The sequence below is a fragment of the Lynx canadensis genome, chromosome D3, assembly GCF_007474595.2.
Source record: "Lynx canadensis isolate LIC74 chromosome D3, mLynCan4.pri.v2, whole genome shotgun sequence".
In the NCBI taxonomy this organism is placed as follows: domain Eukaryota; kingdom Metazoa; phylum Chordata; class Mammalia; order Carnivora; family Felidae; genus Lynx; species Lynx canadensis.
Window position 1 is genome coordinate 38,983,099 of NC_044314.2, and position 24,711 is coordinate 39,007,809.

At 35.4% G+C, this 24,711-nt stretch overlaps 1 protein-coding gene across 2 annotated transcripts in view; it reads left to right on the plus strand.

Moving 5' to 3' along the window:
• Positions 1–24,711, plus strand: part of NOL4 (nucleolar protein 4) — a 417,756-nt gene that overhangs the window by 209,151 nt on the left and 183,894 nt on the right. For both annotated transcript variants that reach the window (XM_030292187.1, XM_030292189.1), the window contains exon 6: positions 1,417–1,700. In XM_030292187.1, the coding sequence (XP_030148047.1) occupies positions 1,417–1,700 (284 nt within the window). The remainder of the gene's footprint in view (positions 1–1,416; positions 1,701–24,711) is intronic.

A 24,711-nucleotide genomic window follows, 5' to 3' on the forward strand; every position in this document is an offset into this window, starting at 1 on the left:
GTAGTTCATTTTTTGCTTTTGTTTCCCTTGCCTCCAGAGACATGTCTAGTAAGAAGTTTCTGTGGCCAAGGTCAAAGAGGTTGCTTCCTGTTTTCTCCTCTAGGATTTTGATGGTTTCCTATCTAAAATTTAAGTCTTTCATCCATTTTGAATTTATTTTTGTGTATCGTATAAGAAAGTAGTCCAGGTTCATTCTTCTGCACGTCGCTGTCCAGTTTCCCCAGCACCATTTGCTGAAGAGACTGTCTTTTTTCCGTTGGATATTCTTTTCCACTTTATTGAAGATTAGTTGGCCATACATTTGTGGGTCCATTTCTGGGTTCTCTATTCTGTTCCATTGATGTCTGTGTCTGTTTTTGTGTCAATACCATACTTTCCTGATGATTACAGGTTTGTAACAGTTGGAGTCCGGATTTGTGATGCCTCGAGCTTTGTTTTTCAACATTACTTTAGCTGTTCGGGGTCTTTTCTGATCCCATACAAATTTTAGAATTGTTCGTTCTAGCTTTGTGAAGAATGCTGGTGTTATTTTGATAGGGATTGCATTGAGTGTGTAGATTGCTTCGGGTAGTATAGATATTTTAACAATATTTGTTCTTCTAATCCACGAACATAGAATGTTTTCCATTTCTTTGTGTTTTCTTCAGTTTCTTTCATAAGATTTAAATCATATATACATTGTAAATATTAGAGAGTATTAAAATATCCAGTGCCATACAGTTAAGAAGAAATTAATATTAACATTTGAGACTATATTTTTCACTATTCTCCCTCCCATATTCCACATTTCCCATATTCTAATCATTTCAACATATATTAAGCTGATTTTTTATTTTTGGTAATTTCTGTCTCTTCTAAGTGTTTGCTATTGTAAGAAACACTTTTGTAAAGACCTTTTTACCTGCACAGCAATGCACACAATGATTGCTCTCTTTAGGTTTAAAAGTCCCAGAAGTGTAATGACTGGAGCAAAGGTGACGAGCTCTTTTAATGTGTTTGATGTGTATTAAACACTCATAAAGCTTGAACCAACATATACCCTGCTAGCATGTAGACAATGCTTTTATCAGAGAATTTTCACCAAATCTGGACATTGTCACTTGAAAAACAAAAAAAAATTCTGCAAAACAATGCACAAGTTTTCTTTGTTTAAATTTACTTTTCTTTGAGATTGCATTTGAGATCAAACTGTTTTCCCTACTTTATCTTTTTCTGACTTCATTTCTTCTTGTGCCTAAATGTGCCTACTAGATTACAAGTAACAATGGCTGCTTCACAAGTTATTGCTAAGGATGAAACTGCACAGGCTATGTAAAATCAGCACCACGGCAAGCATATAATAGGAGCTCCGTAAATGTGAGTTGAAGTAGAAACCGAATGGCATGTTAATTAAAATCAAAATATTCTTTTCAACAGATGATTCTGCTGCAGAGAGCTTTAATGGCAATGAGACTCTGGGGCACAGTTCAATTGCTTCAGGGGGAACACACAGCAGGGATATGGGTGACTCCAATGGCGATGGCAAAACTGGGCTGGAGCAGGACGAGCAGCCACTGAACCTGAGTGACAGCCCCCTCTCCGCTCAGCTGACTTCGGAATACAGAATAGATGACCACAGCAGTAATGGAAAAAACAAATATAAGAATCTTCTGATTTCTGACCTCAAGATGGAACAAGAGACGAGAGAAAATGGAAGCAAGGTAAGGTCATGTTACGATTTTCAGAGATTTTGAGTTTGTCATGAAGGTCAGAAAGAAACACGTATTTACACAAGAGATGAAGATTATTTTCGCTAAAAATATTTTAAACAAATCCTAATAATACGCTGCCAAGACATTTAGAAGCATAGATATCACGTGTCCACATGAGCAATAATTTTCCCGAATAACAGTGAGCAGAATGAATAGTGTTTCGAGCAAAGCTGTTGGTGTTTTCATACATGGTGAAATCACGTGATTTAATGTTTCTCCTTCATATAATCTTCTCATGGATCTGTCTCTGGGAGTTTGTGGAGCTTATACCTGAAAATATAGCCCTGAGAACACAATTACAGACCTTAAAAAGATCACTGTCTAGTTTCTACTAGAATGGATAGGTAGACACAGTAATAAAAGTTTCAATTAGACTCTCAAGTTTGCTTTAGAGACCCAGGGACTTCAGTTAGTAATTTACTCCCCATACCTGGGAGAAACGTAAGTGTCAGTGTTCTATATGAAATATGCAGATTAAATAACTACTGCAACACATAATCTATCACACGCTGTATTATACAAAAGACACAAACATGTTTCAGACATATCTAAATTTCTAGATGCTTTATAGCAAAATAAATTATAATCCTCCCCATTCCCAATTGATTTATTATTTTATTTTTATTTCTTGGTCCTTCTGTTTTTATCTCTTTATCTTCACACCTGTTTTCAGAAATACTGCCCATTCTTTTTTTGTTTTTATTTAAATTCCAGTTAATATACAGTGTAATATTTCAAGAGTACAATATAGTCATTCAACACTTCCATACATCACCTGGTGCTCATCACAAGTGCCCTCCTTAATCCCCATCACCTCTTTCACCCATCTTCCCCCCCACCTTCCCCTCTGTAACCGTCAGTTTGTCCTGATTGATTTAGTAAAAAAAAATAAAGTTCACATTTCCACCGGTTTGAAATAATGCATGCTGGTGACTTTTGCTCTATATTTTTTCAAGGTATACTTTTGACCACATGAGGATTTTTATGGAATGTACATTTTGACTCCTTCCTCCCCTACCCTCTTATAAATTAGAGTTGAAGAACTGATCTTTTGACATAGCAAAATGTCTTAATTTGGATTAATTTGTGAATTTGCTGAGGCACTGTCCTTCCTAAATTGGCTCCATTCAGATCCTCTTGCTTGCCTGAGGGTATGTTGTTTCATCCTCTTTTAAGCAAGTCACTATACATCATCAGACACTTAAACACTTCTGCCGGAGGGAGGCTGCTGCAACTTTTGCTGGGGTAAATGTGCAAATATTCTCCCCTATGGTTTAAAGCCAAATCACTCAAACACAAATGATTTTATATTCACTAGCATGATCTGAATCAAAGTTACATTTTACAGAGCAAAATAGCCTTTGAATTCTCAGGCCATCTGCAACATCCGTCCAGTCTTCATAAAACTTAAATGATTATGAATGTCCTTTTTATGCTATGTATCCGTTGAATATTTTTCTAAAATTACTCAGTGGTTTGCTCTTCTGTTCCTTAACCCCTTATCCATTATAATGATAGGAACTATGCTCATTGGAAACACATTGTTCCACATTTTAAACAGTGAAGTTACTTTTCTACTCTATTAAAATGAAGTTGCGAAAAGCACAGATTGTTTGGGTTGTATGTGAGGAGTAAGATGAGAAGTGGGCCTGGGGAGGAGACCTCCCTAAGGAACCTAAAGTTTAATGGTTTGGTAAAGGAATAATAGTTCCAAGGGCCGACTGAGGAGTAGCCAGAGAGGCAGAAAAACAATCAGAGGGGTATAGTGAATGGAAGCTAAGGGTAGTATACCTTTCAAGAAAGAGTTGTCAGCGCTGATGGGCAATGCTGATATATCAAATAAGGTAAATACAGAAAATAATTGGATTTGTGTGAACAGTTTTGGAGCACTTTGAGAGCAGAATCCAGAGGGACTCTTTATTCGCTTCTTCAAAGATTGAAGGATATTAAATACCTGTCATACTTGCATTAATGGAGTAGGTAGCAGAGACAACTCAAAGAGAGGACTCTTTATTCATAAAACCTTTGATAAATAGTTTTGGTACAAAAGGGTGCATATACAGAGAAAAGTTTCTTAGTAAAACTATAGGCAAGTATCTATTTCTGTGTTAGAACATTGGGAATTCAAAGTAAGAAAATACTATTTCTATTGAAGTAATAAAGAGGGCTTCCTAGAGAAAGTAAATCTTGAACTTTGAAGGAAATGTAAGATTACCATTTTTTTCAGAAGGGATCTCCTTTTGGACATTGTGAAGGCCCTGGAATGCACAGGAAAGATGAGTTGGTCTCACAGGTTAGGGAACCATTGCCTATTTGGAGCTAGGTAGGACTTAATAACATTGTACTTGAGGAAGAACACAGTATCATTATTCAAGATAGACTATTTGCCACCAATAAATTTATTCACTGAATATTTACTGAGGGACTCCTACATGCAAGGCACTGTTGTAGGAAGCAAAAACATGGAAGTGAGCGAACTAGGGTCCTATTCCCTCAAAAGCTTAAAGTCTATGAGGAAAGAGAGGCAAACCATTGATTATAATCAGATTCCATAAGTAATATTATGGGCATATGGCAGGGTGAAGTGAGAGATGAAAAGTAGTGCACCCATGGGACTATAATGTTCTTAAGACTTTGGAGAGAGGTTGATGCTAGGGATGAATGCAAAGTGTAAGTACAAGCTATTTAGACGGGGAGGATTATTTATGGTAGAACATATTTGGAGGCATAGAACCACAGGAGAGCATACTTGTCATGGAGATTTGCAAGGAGCTTAGCATGGCCACAGTAGAGAATATGTGTGGAGAAATGGAGTATAGAGTGGCTCCATCAATAAGAGCTTTATAGGCTAGTTCAAGGACTTTGGACTGTATCCCATAGGTAAGCTTAGCATGATAAAGTTGTGGTCAGCTTGGAATTTTAGGAAGATTATCTTGTCTACATAAACAGGGTAAACAGGATAGGGACTAGAAAGTATAAAAAAGACAGAAAACTGGTTATAAGCTGTTGTGGCATTCCAGGAAGAAAGTGATGTAGGAATATATATATATATATATATATATATATATATATATGATACATGAATATAGGAATATATAGGAATATAGGAATATATAGGAATATAGGAATATATATATATATATATATATATATATATTTATTTATTTATTTATTTATTAGGGCTCCATAGGTTGTATATTGCCAAACTCCTGGGAATGTCTTTCACATAGACTACAGTATGAATAGCCTCTTTATACATCCCAGTAGGATATAAATTCTATGACCATAAGAATGATACCTACCATGGGTGCCTAAGTGGCTCAGTTGGTTAACCAGCTGACTTCAGCTCGGGTCATGATCTTACGGTCAGTGGGTTTGAGCCCCATGTTGGGCTCTGTGCTGACAGCTCAGAGCCCGGAGCCTGCTTTGGATTCTGTCTCTCCCTCTCGCTTTCTCTGCCCCTCCCCCACGCACACTCTGTCTCTCTCTCTCTCAAAAATGAATAAATGTTAAAAAGCAATTGAAGAAAAAGAATGATATCTATATTATTTACTGAGATGTGTCCAGCACCTTATCTGGTACATAGTAGCTTCTCAAATATTTTGAAGAAATGAAGTTTGATCGAATGTGGGAAGTGGAGCAGAGAACATTCTAGAATGACTCCAGGCTTATTGGCTTGGTTGCCTAGGTAGATGGTGATTCCATTTACCAAGATACAGAAAGAGAAACATTTGAAGAAGTAGTTTTTTGATAAATAAGGTTTACCATGCCTATGCAGTATCCACTGGATATATTTAATAGGCATCAGGGATATATGTGTCAGCTCAGAAGAAATGTCCAGATTGGAGAAAGAGACACATGAAAGGTTTTAGAGCAGAAGTGCAGCTTAAAGCTGTTGTGGTTGACCGGATCACCTCAGAAGAGCATAGAGCGAGGAGAGGAGAGGATCAAAACATATCAACCTGGAGAATAGCACATCAAAAACAAGTGGCATAAAAGGAGCTTGTGGATGAACATAAAACCAAAGGAGAAAATGAAGGCAACCAGATAAGGAGATGTTTTAGAAGCCAACGTGTGGGGCAATTTCAAAATTTATATGTAGTCAAATGGAGTAACGGTTAGGAGAAGTGATATAGGTCTAAACCCAGATGATACTCGGAAAGTTAATGCTAAGAGTTGAAGTCAGAACACATGGCACAAGAAGAAGCCGAATTAGTAGGGAAGTGGATTGGAGACATTTTTAGAGGCTGGATAGGAAAACTAAATTATTTTAATTGTAAAGGAGACTGTGCCTAGAATTTTGTTTTAGGAATTCTTCTTGCAATGCAAATTTGTATGCAGAGTGCCCTGGGTTCCTGGCTTTGGATCAATACTTGCTCTACCTGAGGCTATCTGGTGAATTTCATCCTAAAGGTTTATCACTCATATGTTCAGTTAGTACTACTACTTGTAGTCCTTAGAAATGTCCCAGTACTTTTGTACAAATTTATAAAGTGACAGTACCAATTTTTTCTTCCAGTATTTTTCAGTCTAGCCTCTGTTCTGCCTTGAAGGAATATTAAAGTTTAATTATATAGCATCTTTGAGAAGCGTAGATTGCTGTGAGTTTGATATTGACCTATTTTACAATTTTATTGTGAATAATACCAAACAAAAATAATTACAAAGCATTTAAAAACCTGAACACTGAATAGAAATGCTTAAAAAGAATAGCCGAGCTGGACTATGCCATTTACTGATTGCTTATTATTATGCAAATTCAGTCACTAGACTAACAAATCTTATTAACCAATCTAAAGAATAAATACATTGCATTGAAAACTTTTAGGTGATATATATTTTCTGCTTGCAGATGCCCATATGTTTAGAGGACAACAAGTAACATTAGAACTCAGAAGGAAGTAGAAATGTTGATTAAAGCCTTGGAAAATGAGACTCATGAGGAAGTGTCAAGGAACAATTTAGATAGGGGAAGACAGGCTAAGAAGACACAAATTTGGATATAAATATGTTTAAAATTATTAAGTGAATAAAAACAAAACTTGAACTCTAATGGAGAGAAATATGTAACTTAAAAACACTATCATTGACTTTTGTTTTGTTTTTTTCTCTTTTTTCTTTTAGTATCTGTGACCTAGCTGAATTATACTTAATATGGTAAAATATTCTGAATCAACCTCCCCAAAGAATAATATTTCAAGTAGTAACTGTGGTAGGAGGGTGACTATTATTTGAAGGTTAATGTGTCACTGTGGATACTGCATATTAGGTTTGGTTTTGGGCTCAGTTCCCAAGACCCTTCAATCTTCACTTTATTAAAATAATATTTTTCCCCAAAATGGTCCATGTGACATTTTTTCAATGAATCTTTAAGTTCTTACCAAAATGGATATTACCATTCAAATTAAAGTTTATAAAATATTTATCATAATTACCACTAATAATTGCTATGCAATTTTATTTAGGCATGATGAATGGAAGTAGCACATTTTTTGAAATATCTCTTTGTAATATTGAGGTGTAATGAGATTGCCTTTTAAAGCATAAGAGCCATGGATTTACTTTTGGAACAGTATTATCTTGGTCTTTGTTGTGTAGGTATTCCAGCTCGTTGTTGCTTTAATTTGATGATTTTCAATATCTAGCTTCTTGGTTGTTGTATAAAGATTTGGGCACAGACCTTCCTCAGAGTAGAAACAGCAGTATGTATTCAACAAATGTTCCTCATATATGCTAGGAACTGTTCTGGGTGCTAAAAAAAAAAAACACAAAAAAACACAAAAGGTCTCTGTCATTAAGAACTCACCAGAAAGGTAGACACAGAAGTAAATAAGTGTGTTATAATATGGAAATTAATTGATATGTAGATGTGCCTTCTAGGCTTACTAACTATGTCTTGGAAAGTTTCCCCAGTTAATTTTTAATGGTTACATAGGAGATAGCTACTTGTTGAAAAGGGAGTAGGAAATTCTCAAAGAACACACCATTAAATTAAGACCTAGAAATGTTGAGGACTGAAGTGGTGAGAGAGAAGTCCGGAGAGGTAGTTCAGGGCATCAGATGAGAGTAGGCTATAGATACACTGTTAAAGTTTGAACTTCACTCTATAGTTGACAGGGAACTTCCTAGGATGTAGGCTAGGAAAATATCATGGTCAGATTGTGTTTTGGGGTAGTTCATTGTGGCATCTTTGTTACAAGATGACTTGAAGTGGCATGGAAAGGGAAGAAGCTGCTAACAGGATGAGGTACTGCCATAGTGAGGTGATGGTAGGGATGGGAAAGAGAGCAAAGACTTAAGAGATATTTAGAATGTTAAATGGGTGGAATTGGGTGTTTGATTAGGCAAGTGATGGAGGGCATGAAAGAAACGAAGAGCCAGAAAATAACCGATATATCAGTTCTGATATTTGGATGTCACGTCAACTCTAACAATGAGGAACACTTGTGTAATGTTTCATATTCATAACTCAGACTAACTCCGTGTGGTAAGGAAAGAAAGTATAATTATCAGCCTTACTTAAACATAAGGGCATAAAATCCAATGGATGCTAAGCTATTTAATATTAATTATGCAGTTAGTTAAGTGATAGAGCCTACTATTGAACCCAGGTCTTCTGACTTTGCAGCCTTGTGCTTTTCACTATACCCGCACACTGGTTGATGTTTGTAGGACTAGTTACTCTATGGACCATATGGTGACTATGTTAAGCAAGCTATCCAGAAAGGCAGATATTTAAAACAATTAGTGGATAATTCCTTGGTAAGTGGCACATATTTACAGTGGCATTTATTATACAGATATTTGTTTTGCTCTTCTATATGGATTATTTTACAAAATAAAAATAATATACTAGGTGCCTCTATTGGAAAACTAAGCATGTAGCCATTTGTTGCTTTCATGCACAAATGTAAATAAATGGATAGTAGTGGGTCCTTAAAAGCCCTAAGGTAAATTTTAGACTTAACTTTTTTTACTGCCAATTTAAAATGACGTCTTCATGTATTTTACCTAGAGACATATATATATATATATATATATATATTAATGTATAGATATAGAGAGAGAGTATGTATGTGTTTCACATTTTACATGAGTTACATGGGCTTCATTTCTTCTCATTATTGGACACATTTTTTCCTTCTGTCCTTAGTGGATCTTTTTTTAAATCAAAAGATATACAAGAAGAATATAATATCATATGATTTTTTGTAGTGTCTATCATATTTTCAACCTAAATTTAAATGTGTATAGTGTTTTTGCACTATATAAAATATAGTATATTATGTATACCATGTAAAATATATGTAAAACATATACATATATTAAAAATATGTGCCTTATTCAGGAACTGTTAAATTAACTCTCTGTAGAATAATATAATTTTTCAAACTGCTTCATTTTATAGATGAAGCAATTGAAACGCATTCAAGTGACTCCTAACACGCAAATCAGTGTCCTTCTGAATCATTATGCTGTCATGGTTACCAGTGAATATGCTTATATTCTTGATATGTTATTAAGGAAGAGAAAGGGTAAAGTCAACATATGTGAATATCTATGCATGATCCAGTCTATGTTTGCTCATTTCACATTTGTTATGTTAACAGAATGAAGAAGACAAGGGGCTTCTAAAATTTATACCCTGAAATGTGCAAAGGGTGGTTGATTTTAATTCCCCATATGCAGCAAAATATACATTTTAGGTTCCTTTTTAAACGTATGAGTTCATTTGGTTCAATACAAAATCTCAACTGATCCTTCAGCCATCAATGCTATGTATTGATAAGTAATCTGGTTAGAGTAATATGCGACATTTTTGGCCAAAATAGAAAACAATGAAAACTGACCAACTATTGTCTTTGTCTTTATTTAACGATTAATCAATAGCTCAAAAAGAAATGGGAATTGTTTCTTGTATGCTTTTGTGTTCAATGTTTTTTTGGTTAGGGGGTGGGTTTTTTGTTTTGTTTTGTATGTGTGTTTGTTTTATATTTGTATTCTGTCATTTGGAATAAGATACAAGGGTTAAAAATATCATTAGGTCCATGGGTATTTTGAGAATGGTAGAGGAACTCTGAGAGAACTATAGTTAATATACCCATAAGTAATTCATACGTGTCTCAGAATAGTTGGTATTACCGAGACTCATTGAGACACTGATATTGACCCAAATTTGGTGAAAGAAGAAAAGAAGAAAATCAATACCAGAGACCAAGAGTAATACATTCTAATTTGCCTCAATATAATAAATTCCCATTGTTTTTGTTAATATTAATTATGTGATGAATATTAAAGTATATTCCTGAAAGCAGTTATCTGTAATCTTGTTATTAGTATGATTTAAAAAAACTATTGTGAAATGGAGATCTTGGGTTTATTTGGAGTCAAAAGGATAAGATGGAGGAGAGTTTAAAGAAAAGGATTAAGTAATAAAAAGTCATCAACTTTTGTCCCAAGGAATAATAATGAAAAGTAACCTTACTGAGTTCTTACCATGTATCAGGCACTATTCTAAAACTTACTCATGTAGCCCTCATATAACCCAATGGACGTAGCTCTGTTGTTATTCCCATTTTTACAGATGGGAGAACTAAGACCCAATGATATTATGATTATGATTACACTAAGAATTTCTAGAATTTGGACTTAAACCCCCAAAGTTTGGCCCACATTTCAGCCATGCAATTTAAGTTGAGATCATGGGGAAAGGCCTGAAAATGAGCAACAGCAAATTTAACTTGATGCTGAGACCCCCAGCTGCTATTTTATGGCTCATAATTACTCCTTGATCAGAAGCCACTCTGATCAACTCTGTGACTTGGAGCAAGTCTTTACCTTATAAGCCTGAATACTTCATTAGTTACAGTGGGATAATAATACTTAACCTATAGGCAATTGGGGCAATCAAATAAGACTGTATGCATTTTTATATAAGTAGATAATAAATGGAATTGCTGTAGTGGTTGTTATTGCCTCGAGTTTGGGGCTTAGCTGAGTCTTGCAAAAATGTTTTCAACTCATAATATTTTTTTGGGAAGTTGAATGTCCATTTTTAATAGCCTACCAAGTACTTACTGAGACTGGCAATTTGGAGAAGCATATTACTTTATTTCATCTAGTAAATACTACTGTCTTTTATTCCTCTCTTTATCCCTTCTTCCTTCCTTACTTCCTTTTAGTTACACCTGTTTTCCAGGAGTCTGGAATATATAATACATTCCCAGAGGTGTTTTATAGGCATTTATTCTAGGACCTATTTCTGTGCATATATAACAGGTACTCATAGAAATAGATCCTAGATTCCTTGCAATTTCTGCTTGTTAAAATCTTCCTGACCCTGTTGGAATCTGTCCAACTCAAATGTCACTTCCTTTAAAGCATCTATCATGATTACCTCAGCTGGGGGGGGGGGCGGGCAGGGAACATCTTTTTTTTTTTTTTTTTTCCTGAAATCCTAGGGAAAAAGATCCATGAGGAATAAGGACAAGGTGGCTTGATGGTAAATTGTACAAGTGGTGGATTTTATGGCCACACCCTAAAGTGATTTACATGCATAAAGCTTACTCCTTACAAAATGTTTGTTGAACAAAAATATGCAATGATGTGGGAATACATCATATTGATCTCATCTCACCCATTTTCTTATACCAACACTTTCTTCACATTGCCACCTGACTTCCCCCAACTTCCCACTATGTAGCTGACTCTTAATCTGGAATATGAATACTATCCCAGGTAATAGGTATGTAATCTTATTTCTCTTGGCTTTAGATTCTCATTTGAATATTTCACCATAAATAGTGACTTAATTGAATATAATACTAAAAACAAACAACAAAAGCAAAAATCAACAAATGGGGTTGTGTCAAATTTTAAAACTTCTGGACCACAAAGGACACAACCAAAATGAAAAGGCAACCTAGAGAATGGGAGAAAAATTTTTCAAACCTTATATTGGTAAAAGGTTAATATCCAAAATATATGAAGAGTGCATAACAACTCAGTAACAAAAAACATCAGATTTAAAAGGGGCAGAGTAAATAAATAGGTATATTTCCAAAGAAGTCATCCAAATGGCCAACAAGTACATGAAAGATGCTCAACATCACTTATCATTGGGAAAATGGAAATCAAAACCACACTGAGATATTATCACACATCTGTTAGAATGCCTATCATCAAGAAGACAAAAGATTATAAGTATTGGAGAGAGTGTGGAGAAAAAGGAATCCTTGTACAATGTTGGTGGGAATGTAAATTGGTTCAGCCACTATAGAAAATAATATGAGAGTTTTAAAAAAAAATTAAAAATAGATCAGGAATTCCAGTATTAATCAGGAATTAATCAGGAATTAATCAGGATCAGTATTAATCAGGAATTCCACTTCTAGGTATGTATCTACAAGAAATGAAAACAGGGTGTCACAAAGATATACTCCCAAGTTTATTACAGCATTATTCACAACCTAAGTGCATATCAATTGATGAATAGAAAAATAGGATGTGATATATACAGATGAATATAAATATATAAATATATAGGATGAATGGATAATAGGATATGACCATATATATAATATCCTCTATATATTAATTGTATATATATATATATATATACACATATATACACACAGACACACACACACACACATATATATATATATATATATATATATATACACATATATATATAGAGAGAGAATATTATTCACCCATGAGAAAGGACATTTTGCTGTTTGCAATATGGATGGAACTTGAGGACATTATGCTAAGTGAGATAAGTCAGACAAATACTATGATATATCACTTACATGTGGGATCTAAAAAAAACTTAGTATTCCAAACTTGTAAAAACAGAAAATAAGATGGTGTTTACCAGCGGTGGGGGATGGACAATGGGACAGATGTTGTTTCAGGGTACAAATTTGCAACAAGTAGTAAATAAGTCTTAGAGATCTAATGTACAGTATAGTGAATATAGACAATACAATCATATTATAATAATCAAACTTTCTGAGAGACTTGATCTTAATTATTACCATCACTGAAAAGTAATGATAATTATGCAGTAGGATAGAGGTGCTAATTGTTGCTATAATGGCAATCATATTGCTATATATGAATGTATCAAATTAACACGTATACACCTTAAATTTACACAACGTTGTATGTCAAATATATTTCAATTAACAAAAAACCAGCAACTTAAATGGATTGGATTTCCAATATGGTAATTAATGAGGATAGCATCATTGCAGACAGGTAAAGGAGATACTTGGAGGTTTATGAGGTCTTGTGATTCTCACGTGTGCGCACTAAATATAAAGACAATTGATTGTTTTTAAATAGGTTTTGCTTTGGTGTTTCAGGCAATATTTTGAAGACTTAATTTTCTTAGAGTAGTTTTAGGTCCACAGAAAAATTCAGAGGAAGGTACAGAAACTCCCCGTATGTGCCTTGCTCCCACACATGCATACGCTTCCCCAGTAACATTCCCTACCAGAGTAGTACATTTATTAAAATTGATGATTCTATATCGATACCATCATAATCACCCAAAGTCCATAGTTTACCTTAGGGCGCACTCTTGGTATTGTACATTATATGGTTTTGGACAAATGTATAGTGACATGTGTACATCACTGTGGTGTCACAAAGAGAGCTTTCACTACCATTAAAAATCCTCTGTGCTCCCCCTATTTATCCTTTAACCAGTTTAAAGCAAAATTAAAAAATTAATGTTTATTTCTGAGACAGAGGGAGACAAAGCAGGAGTGGGGGAGGGGCAGAGAGAGCAGGAGACACAGAATCCAAAGCAGGCTCCAGGCTCTGAGCTGTCAGCACAGAGCCCGACATGGGGCTCGAACTCACAGACTGTGAGATCATGACCTGAGTCCAAGTCGGACATCCAACCGACTGAGCCACCCAGGTGCCCCAAAAGCAAATTTTTAAAGACCAAAATTAACCAGTGATGCTTATGTCTACATTTTTATGAAGTGAGATATTATTCCTAGTGTTAGCCTTCTCATCAGAGATGCCTCTGTAACACTGAAAAGCTCAACGAAACTAGTATTATTTGAGGAAATCACCTCTGGGTCAGAGTTGTCCCAGTCATCAACTGTTCCTCAGTTCCTGTATAAGCAGGGTTCCTGCCAGTGACTGTGGGTGCTATAGACTTGCTTCTGAAAGAGCTACCACATAAACAAAAACAAAAGGTAAAAATAGATGAATGTCAATCATTATGTACAAAACTGTTGGCGAAAACACAAAGTAGGCAATTAAAGATGGTTTCATAGAGGAAAGAGTTTGCGTGAACCCAAAGAATAAGGATAGTCATGATGAGAGAAGTTTGAGGAGGTGCAAAGGGAAGAGTAAAGTCACAAATGTAAGAAGTTCACCAAAATGACCTAGAAGCAAATAGCCATGGGTTTGGATGGACTAAGGGTGCATGAAAGCATTTTGGGGGGGGGGATATTTTCCAGGGCCAGTCCTGATACACTACTTGATTTATGTCCTTGAGCATGGAGAACCATGGAAAGTTATAAGCATGAGAGTGATGCAGCGACCATGATCTTGGGCAGGAGGATGGATGGATGTTTCAGCACTTCATGGAATAGTTTGAGGATATGAGAGACCGGAGGTCCAGAGAACTTTTCCAAGGGAGAGGTACGAGCAGTGCCAGTTTTTTTGAGTTTACAGAGTTTCAGGTGCTAGAGGGTCAGTTAGGCATGAGTGGATGACAGGTGGAAATGTGAAGCCAACAGAGAGGAGAAAGACTAAGGAAGAAAGAAGCAGGGGCCACCTGCTGTGTAAACAGGAAGCCAGGCAGGAAGTGGCCAGCCAGCAGACCCAAGCCTTTCTCTACTGGCTGAAAGAAGAGAAAGCCGTGAGGATGGATGGATGTGAAACTGACAGAGAGGCAGAAAACAGAGAACCTGGCTCATCCAGTCCCAGAGTACAAGAAAGGGTGGTGATGGATCATTTTGGGTATAGAGGAGAAGGAAAAATGAAAGAAACCTTTGACTTGGATGTCCCCAGAGACCATCCAGAAGGCAGTTTCACTTGAGTGGTGAGAACAAAAGCACATTTCAAGGAACTGAGGGATGATACAATACATGGTTTCCTCAGAAAAAGACATGTATAGTAAAACAGTTCATTGGCTTTGTGTGTTTTTTTAAAAAAATTCAAGGTGGTTACAGTAATAGTATTATGGAAATTAAATATAAGTTTAAATTGATATTTTAACACAGTATCTTAACACTGACTTTTCATCTGAATTTAGGAAATAATTTTGGGTACCAATTACATACTGAACACCGGGAATAAAGAAATGTAAAGAGGTTGGTGCTCCAGGAGCATCAAGAAAAAGAGGGAGACATTAAACACATTACAGTGTGACAGTCCACCATGTGCAGTCATTTAGGATTGTAAACCAGCCACACGTATAAGAGAATGACTCACTTTATTGAGATGAGTGGCGGGAATGAAAGTTTGGGGGGAACAGAAAAGATTTTTTTTTCTGAAAAAAATCTCGCCTTACCTGGATCTTAAAAGAAAAATAGTTTCCAACCAGAAAAGGGAAGAAAGATGGTTCAGATCTCTGCAACTGACTAAATTGGGTGGGTTCAAAGAAATTAACTCAAATTTGACTCAATTTACTAACTCATAAAGTGAGGGAGTCATCTTTATTGCTAAACGATCCTTCGTTTAGTCATCAACAAGTATTTGCTATTTACTATGTGCCAAGCGCTGAGTTAAGTGCTAGCTAGGCATTTGGCAAATGCAATGAGAATCAAGTGGGAAAAAAAAAAACTATTACAAAATATTTTATTTGGGCTCAGGACAAAATGAAAAGGATCTGTCATTATTCGTAATAGGAATGTAAGTGAATGAAACAATGCAGGAAGTTAAGGAAATGATAAGCAGCCAGTGGTGCTAAAGAATAGGAAGAATGTATAGTACACCTGAGATGATAGGTGGTTGGGCTGAGCTTCGGACCAGAGGAGAGGCAGGAAAGAGATGAGACAGGAGCCAGATCATGAAGGATCTCTGAAGGGTTTGAACTTTATATTACAGGGAAAGGGAACAAGAAGAGGATTTTTCAGCAGGGACAAGATGTGATTCCATTTGCATTTTAGAAGACCAAATAGTATGCTCTTCTAATTCACTAAGGTGTTTAATATGATCGAAGTACTAGATTTGCAAAGTTGACAAGTAATCTTGATTCTATCTGTTGAACGAGCATGTGCTGAGGATCTGCTGTTTGCCAGGCATCATTCTGAGCTCTGAGGATGCAGAAATGAATAAAATGCGTTCTGCTCTAAAAGAAATCCAGCCCATTGAGTGAGGCAGTTGTATACATAGATAATTGCCTATAGTAGAACACATGGCAATAATAAAGATATGTGCTGGGCATGAATGTTTCACAACACTGGAAAACATCAATAAAAATCAAAAGATAATCATATACTTTAACATTTGTTTATAAGAAGCTCACAAATGGGTAGATTTCAAGAATGCCAAAAGAAAAATGTAAAATAAACTTATTTCTGCACCTCCTGAAAAAAATATTATTATGTAGGGACACAGAGAATGAGTATGACTGAGTTTTCTTGGAACTCCCCTTTTTGGAGAATAGGGATAATTTTTACTCCCATAGTATTTCACATAGGTTTGATAAATATAATTAAAGAATGTCTGTCTACATTAGGAAGGACTGATTCCAGGTTTTGACCTGAAATACAAAGCATGATCGTTTCAAACATTAATTTTAATAAAGTGACAGTTGCTTCTTAATGAAACTTTCATTAAGGAACCATGTTCCCATGTCATGTAGTAACTTTTAATGAGTGAGAAAGTAAATGGGGATTGATTTACTATTTACTATTTGTACTGGTAGTTCTTATTTAACACTTATATTGGAGCTTATATTTAATATTACATTTTTAAAATCTGTTTTCCATTTTATACATCATTTACCATTTATTGATCCCCTCCTGTCAGCCAAGTATTATGTTGACAGTTATAAATGCAAGGGTGAAAAAGACAGAGGTGGTCCCTGTTTCGCAGAGGCTGGTTGGGTCAGGTTGTTCATCAGAGAGAAGTTGGAGGCAGGATAAGAGGACATGCTGAGGTAGGAGCACTAGGAGAGACATTGATTGGGATTTGGGGAGTCAGGACCTCCTTTGTGGAAGAAATAAACATCTAAGTAAGAAACTGAAGAATAAGTAGGAGCTAGACAAAAGAGAAGCCTTGTATTCTGTGCTGAAGGACTGGTTCCAGGCAGAGACTTAGAGGAAGACAGAGCATGGCAGGTTTGAGGAGCTAAAAGAACTTCAGTATGACAGGATTTTGGAGTGTAGGGGGACATAGTGGTAGAGATAAGTCTGAAAAAGTAAACAGAGCCATATTTCAAAATCTTTTGTAAATTACGTTTATTAATTTGGACAGTGTCACTATAGAAGTCATTAATTGGGCTAAGATCTTCATTTTTAGGATATGTTAGTCTGTTGAGTCTGAACCTGGATGAACCAAGGTAGAATCAAGATAATCTCCACTACCTTTGAAATAATCTAAGGAAGTGATTTTGGTGACCTGGTTTCTATCATGAGGACCTGGGTGGATGGTAGTGCACATCACTAAAGTAGGTCTCTGTGTAGATGTTGCTGTCCCCACAAAGCTGTTTGACATCCATTTTTGGGATTTTTGCCTTTCCTAGTTCACGCTCCCATAACACTCTTGGTTCCTCCTACTCCAGTGCCTAAGAAGTATGTTTAAATTTCAGCATTAGTGCTTAATACTCCCTCTGATGAAACCTGAGTTCCAGCCATTTTAATACTGTGTTTGAACATGAACTTCCTTCACTCAGAATATTCACTGTGTCTGCTTTCCTCATTCTACTCAATTTCAGCTCCCCAACTGCCCCCCCAACCCTGCACATGCGCGTGTGTGCGCGCGCGCACACACACACACACACACACACACACACACATACTTCTTTGACCTGGTGTACATCTATTACCTATGACTGGTTCAGGTATGTGAAATCTTCCCTGATAATAATGACTGTAACTAGCTTCTTCTGTCTCTTAGAACTGGTATATAGTTCCATACAAATTACATTAGATTCTGAATATAGGTTGTATATTTTTCTCCTATGTTGAACCAGAGAGGAAATGTACAATAAAACCTTGGTTTATGAGCATAATTCATTCTGGTAACATGCTTATAATCCAAAGCGCTCATATATCAAAGCGAATTTCAAGAACCATTGGCTCAGTTGTGATCATGTGACATTCTGCTACTTGTTATGCAACACATCACTTGCTTATCAAATCAAGATTTATTAGAACTGTTTTCTAGTCTTGTGGAACACTTGCATAACAACTTACTCGTAATCCAAGGTTTTACTGTATATCATCCATCTCTGAGGCGTTAGCATTTAGTGCAATTTCTCACAAGTGTATATTGAATCAGACTGGCTGGAAGATGGCAAACTGTATGTTGTTCTTAGCTAATATTGTATGTATGCAAAGAAAAAATAAAGATGAGGGCAATTAGTAGGGATTATCTGATAGGAAGAATTGTAGTGAGATATGAGAGAATTTAGTTATCATCTACAATGCTAAAGAAGTAGTGCTTGGGAATATTAACTTTCTCAGGTATATTTAGGAAGAATTCAAGTAAAAATATTGAAGTGTATCTTGCTACGCTAAAAATAATTAAGCTCTCTGAACCATCTATCTTATAGTAACTAGGAATAACTGAACTAAAATAATTTTTGTGCTGACATTCTTTTTTTTTAATTTTTAATTATTTTATTTTATTTTTGAGAGAGAGAGAGAAAGAGACAGAACGCCAGCAGGGGAGGGGCAGAGAGAGGGAGACACAGAATCCCAAGCAGGCTCCAGGCTCCAAGCTGTAAGCACAGAGCCGGACATGGGGCTCCAACCCATGAACCGCGAGATCATGACCTAAGCCAAAGTCGGATGCTTAACTGACTGAGCCACCCAGGCACCCCTGTGCTGACATTCTTGGCCTGCCTATTCTTGTCCTAATTTATAAAGTCAAAAAAGGTATTTTTTTCTTTAAATTTAGCTAATTATTTTTTCTGTGAGGACTTTACATTTCCTAATTTAAGTTCTTTACATTGTGTTTTAGCTATATTTTTTATATTCAGGTTTATAGTTCCTTAATATTAGGAGATAAATTCAGTATCAAATCACATTCTCCCTCAAAGCCATTGTTGAATTTTAAGAACTTCTTTATTATGACAGCATTGTCACTATTACTGAGTAGAGAAAATAGAAATCAGCATGCCATCATGTCTGCGGAGGAGTTTCTGGGCACTGAGAATGATATAGATATTATCTTTCCCCCCAAAAGGAGCACACATTGTCAAATATTCACACTGTCTTGAATTTTAACCCCTTGGGATTCTATGATTTAATTTGGATATCATGCCAAATCTGAAGCGTGTTCTCGGGACTTTCAGATTTTGATCCAATTATGGTGGCAGATCTCTCCCTATTTTCTCTTATCAAGACTGAGACAGGCTGACATATTCAACAAAAATTTTGCCAGAGATTAGTGGAAAATAAAGAAATAGTAATAGGAAAAAAAGACTAGTATAAAAGCCAATATCTGGAGGGCAAGTATGTATAATGTTTTGTTTGTAGTTGAAACCTAAGTACCCAGCACACTGTTGAGATCAACATTAAATATAGTCTATGTTTTAAACAAATTCTGGAATTGAGTTAATCTACAGTAATGATCAAAGATCTGGCTGTATTTTATAGGCACTTTTGCCTGGTTTCTTGGTCTTCCAGCAATTGGCCAACTATTGAGCAGGTTGACTTGAGGGGCCATACTATAGTTTTGGAATTGTATTATTTATGGACAGTCAGATTAAATACCAAATGCCTGATCATGTCTCCAAAACTATTTCTTATCTACCTAATTTACATTTCTTGCCTGAGAGATGTTCTAGCCAATATGGCAATTGAATTATCTTTATCCTATAATGAAAGATAGATTTGACTTTTTGTTTTAGTTGTAAATACTTGGTAGTAACTGCTTGGTCCAGAGGTACATTTTGCCCAGGTTCAGTAGAAAAAATGATCAATTAAAAGGTGTGTCCCGAGCATGGGTTAGGAGAGTAGGAGCATCTTTTCCAGTCCTGAGATAACCCTATTCAGCTTAAAATTATCATCATCATCTGACTCTGAAACATCTGGTTTCAGTTCACATACCTACATCACGCTCACCACACTCAAGATAATTGTCAACAATCATTAATCTATAATGATAAGTCCATGATAACACTAGTTAGTAAACATTACTCAGAGTTGCCCTAGACAATTCTCAGATATTTTTTTGTTTTATAGTATATTTCTTAGTGTGTCATATCCATAGTAAATATGTAGAACTCTTATGCCTATTAAGACACAATAAGATAAAAGGAAAATTAGCATTTTCTAAATCAGTTTCTAAAAAAATGATGAGGGAATATGTACTTATTTAAATTCTCTGTGATTAATTTTTTTTATTTGAGTATAGTTGACACACAATGTTAGATCAGTTTAAGTTGTAAAACCTAGTGATTCAGTTTCTCTACACATTATGGTATGATCGTGACAAGTGTAGCCACCATCTGTCACCGTACAATGCCAGCACAGTATTGACCATGTTTTCCATCTTGTGTCTTTTATTCCCATGCCTTATTTATTCCATAACTGGAAGCCTGTGTGAAACCAAGAGGTGGCTTTTTGAAAACATAAACAAAATTGAAAAATTTTTAGCTTCTCTAAGAAAAACAAAGAGAAGACTCAAAATCTGAAAGAAGAAACATTACAACTTATACTACAGCATTTCTCTGATACCAAAGCCAAATAAGAACATTATAAGAAAAGGAAACTACGGGCCAATATCCCTGCTAGATGCAAATATTTTCAACTAAATATTAGCAAAATGAATTCAACAGCACATTGAAAGGATCATACACCACAATCAAGTGAGATGTATCCTTGAGATAGAAGGTTGGTTCAATATATACAAATCAACAAATGTGTTATATCACATCAGTGGAATGAAAGATAAAAATAATATGATAATCTCAATAGATGCAAAAAAAGCATTTGACAAAAAACCCATTCATTATAAAATTGCTCAACAAATTGGGTATATAAGGAACATACCTGAACATAATAAAAGAGCATATATGACACACATACAGCTAACGTCATACTCAACAGTGAAAATTTGAGAGCTTTCCCCCTAAATTACAACAAGACAAGGGTACTGATTTTACCACTTCTCTTCAACATAGTACTGGAAGTCTAGCTGGAGCAATCAGGGAAGAAAAAGAAGTAAGAGGCATCCAAATCAGAAAGGAGGAAGTAAACTTCTTTTTTTTTTAAAGACGACATGATCTTAGATGTAGGAATGCTAAATGCTCCACCAAAAAACTGTGAATTCAGTGAATTCAGTAAAGATGCAGATACAATGTTTACATAGAGCAATTATTGTATTTCTATACACTAACAGCAAAATAACTAAAAATAAAACAATCCCATTTATAATAGCATCAAAAATGGTAAAATATTTACAAATATATTTAACTATGGAGGTGAAAGATCTATACACTGAAAACTATAATACATTGATGAAAGAAATTGAAGACACAAATAAATGGAAATATATTCTGTGTTTGTGGAAGAGAAAAATCAGTGTTGTTAACATGATCATACTACCTAAAACCATGTATAGATTCAAAGCAATCTCTATCAAAATTCCAGTGGCATTTTTCACAAATATAGGGAAAAAAAGATATTATAAGATGTGAATGGAACCCAAAAGACTGAATAGGTAAAGCAATCATAAGGAAGAAGAAAACTGGAGGTATCACACTTCCTTTTTTCAAACTAGACTACAAAGTTATAGTAATCAAAACAGTATGTTACTGGAATAAAAGAGATGTAGATCAATGAAACAAAATCAAAAGGCCAGAAATAAACTCCATATATATGGTCAATTAATATTTGACAAGAAAGCTTATGCTTAATGAAGAAATGATATAGCTTCTTTAATAAATCATGCTGGGAAAACTGGACCATTGCATGCAGAAGAATAAAATTGGATTCCTATCTTATGCAACTCACAAAAATTAACTGCAAATGGTTAAAGACTTAAACATAAGATCCAAAACCATAAAATTCCTAAAAGAAAACAAGGGAAAAGCTATTTGACATTAGTCTTGGCAACAGTATTTTGGATATGACACAAAAAGCATAAGCAACAAAAGCAAAAATCATTGAATATTTCGATGTCAAACTAAAATGTTGCTTAACAGCAAAAGAAACAATCAACAAAATGAAAGGCAACATACAGAAAAATACTTGCCAATCATATATCTGATATGGGGTTTATATCCAGAATATATTTAAAAAAAAATCGTACAACTCAATAGTAAAAAACAAACCCCCCCCCAAAAAAAGAGTAATAAGTGAGTAGAAAAACTGAATAGACTTTTCCCAAAGAAGATATACAAATGGCCAATGGGTACATGAAAAGATGTTCAACATCACTAACCATCAGGGAAATGCAGATCAAAACTACCATGAGATATTAGCTCCCATCTATTAGAATGGCTCTTATCAAAAAGACAAAAACTAACATGTGCTGGTAAAGATGTGAAGAAAAGGAAACCCTTGTGCACTGTTGGTAGAAATGTAAATTGATAGGGGCACCTGGGTGGCTCAGTCAGTTAAGCAACTGACTTTGGCTCAGATCATGATCTCACGGTTTGTGAGTTCGAGCCCTGCGTCAGGCTCTGTGCTGATGGCCTGGAGCCTGGAGCCTGCTTTGGATTCTGTGTCTCCCTCTCTCTCTGCCTCTGCTCATGCTCTGTCTCTCTTGCTCTCAAAAATAAATAAACATTAAAAAAATTTTTTAAAAAAGAATGTAAATTGATAAAACCATTATGGAAAACGGTATGGGAGTTTCTCAGAAAGTTAAAAATAGAACTACCATGTGATCCTGCAATTCCACTTCTAGGTATATATCCAAAGGAAATAAAATCAGGATCTTGAAGAGATATCTACACTCCCATATTCACTGCAGCATTATTCACAATAGCAAAGATAATAAAAGAACCTAAGGGTCTGTCAACATATGAATGGATAAAGACGGTATGTCTGTATATAAGTACATATGTATAATTGAGCCATGAGAAAGAAGGAAATTCTGCCACTTGTAGCAAATGTATGATATCATTTATTTAAAAAGCCCAGCTCATAGAAACAGACAGTAGAATCATGGTTAACAAGGGCTGGGGTTCAGGGAAATGGAGAGATGTTGGTCAAAAAGGACAAACTTTCAGTTATAAGTTGAATAAGTTTTGAGGATCTAATGTATAGCATGGTGATGATAGTTAACAATACTGTATTACATACTTGAAAATCACTGAAGAGTAGATCTTAAATGTTCTCACCATAAAAAAAAAAAAAAAGAAATGGTGTACTTGTGAACTAACCCTACTGTGGTAGTCATATATATTAACACTGTACACCTTAAACATACATAATATTGTATGTCAATTATATCTCAATATAGAGGGAAAAAAGAGAAACCCTATGCCCTTAAACTATGACTTTCTGTCTCTCTATTTCTCTCAGCCCTCAGCAACCATCAAACTACTTTTATGGCTCAGTAGATTTCCCTATTCTGGATTTGCATGTAAATGAAACGATGTAATATGTAGTCTTTGTGATAGGCTTCTTTCATTTAGGATAATACTTTTAAGGTTCATCCTTGTTTTAGCATGTATTAGTATTTCATTCCTTCTTATGACCAAATAATATCTCATTGCATGGATGTACAATGCTACATTTTGCTTAACCATTCATCAACTGATGCTCTTTTGAGTTTTCTCCTTTTGTCTATTATGAATAATGCTGCCATAAGCATATGTGTACGAGTTTTGTGTGGACGTATGCCTTCATTTCTCTCGGACATACATTTGGAAATAGTATTGATGGCTTGTCATATGGTAACTCTATGATTAACCTTTGAGGTATTGCCATACCTAAATTGTGTGTATCATTTTACATTTCCAGTAGGGTATATGAGGGCTCTGAGTTCTCCATATCCTCACAAACACATATTATCGGATTTTTTTATTCTACCCATTTAGTAGGTATGAAATGGTATCTCATTATGCTTTTGGTTTGCATTTCCCTGATGAGTAATAGTGCCAGGCATCTTTTCATTGGTTATTTGTATGTCTTTCGGGGGGCAAGTGTCTATTTAGATGCTTTGACCTTTTTTTGAAGTTGGGCTATTTGTCTTTTTATTAAAAAGTTGTGTAAGCTTTTTGTATGTTCTAGATACAAATGTCTTCTCATATACAGTATATGACTTGCACATATATTCTCTGGGTGATCTTTTCATGTTCTTGATAGCACCCTTTGAATCACAGAAGATTTAATTTTGATGAAATCCAAGTTATCTATTTTTCTCATATTGCTTATGTTTCTTATGTCATATCTATGAGTCCATTGCCAAATACAAAGGCATGAAATTGCTTTCCCCTATGATTTCTTCTGAGTTTTATAGTTTTAGCTCTTTTCTCCAGTTGTCTTAGCACCGTTTGTTGAAAAGACTGTTCTTTTCTCATTGAGTGGTTTGGCACCCTTGTTGAAAGTGAGTTGACAGTAAGCACATGGGTTTATTTCCGGGTTCTCAATTCTATTCCATTCACCTCAGTGTCTATCCTATGTCATTACTACATTATCTTGATTACCACAACTTTGTGGCAAGTTTGGAACCTGGGAAAAGTGAGTACTCCCATTTTGTTCTTCTTTTTCAGAATTGACTTGCCTATTCTGGGCTCCTTGCAATTCTGCATACATTTTAAATCAGCGTATTAATTTCTAGAAAGAATTCAGCTTGGATTCGG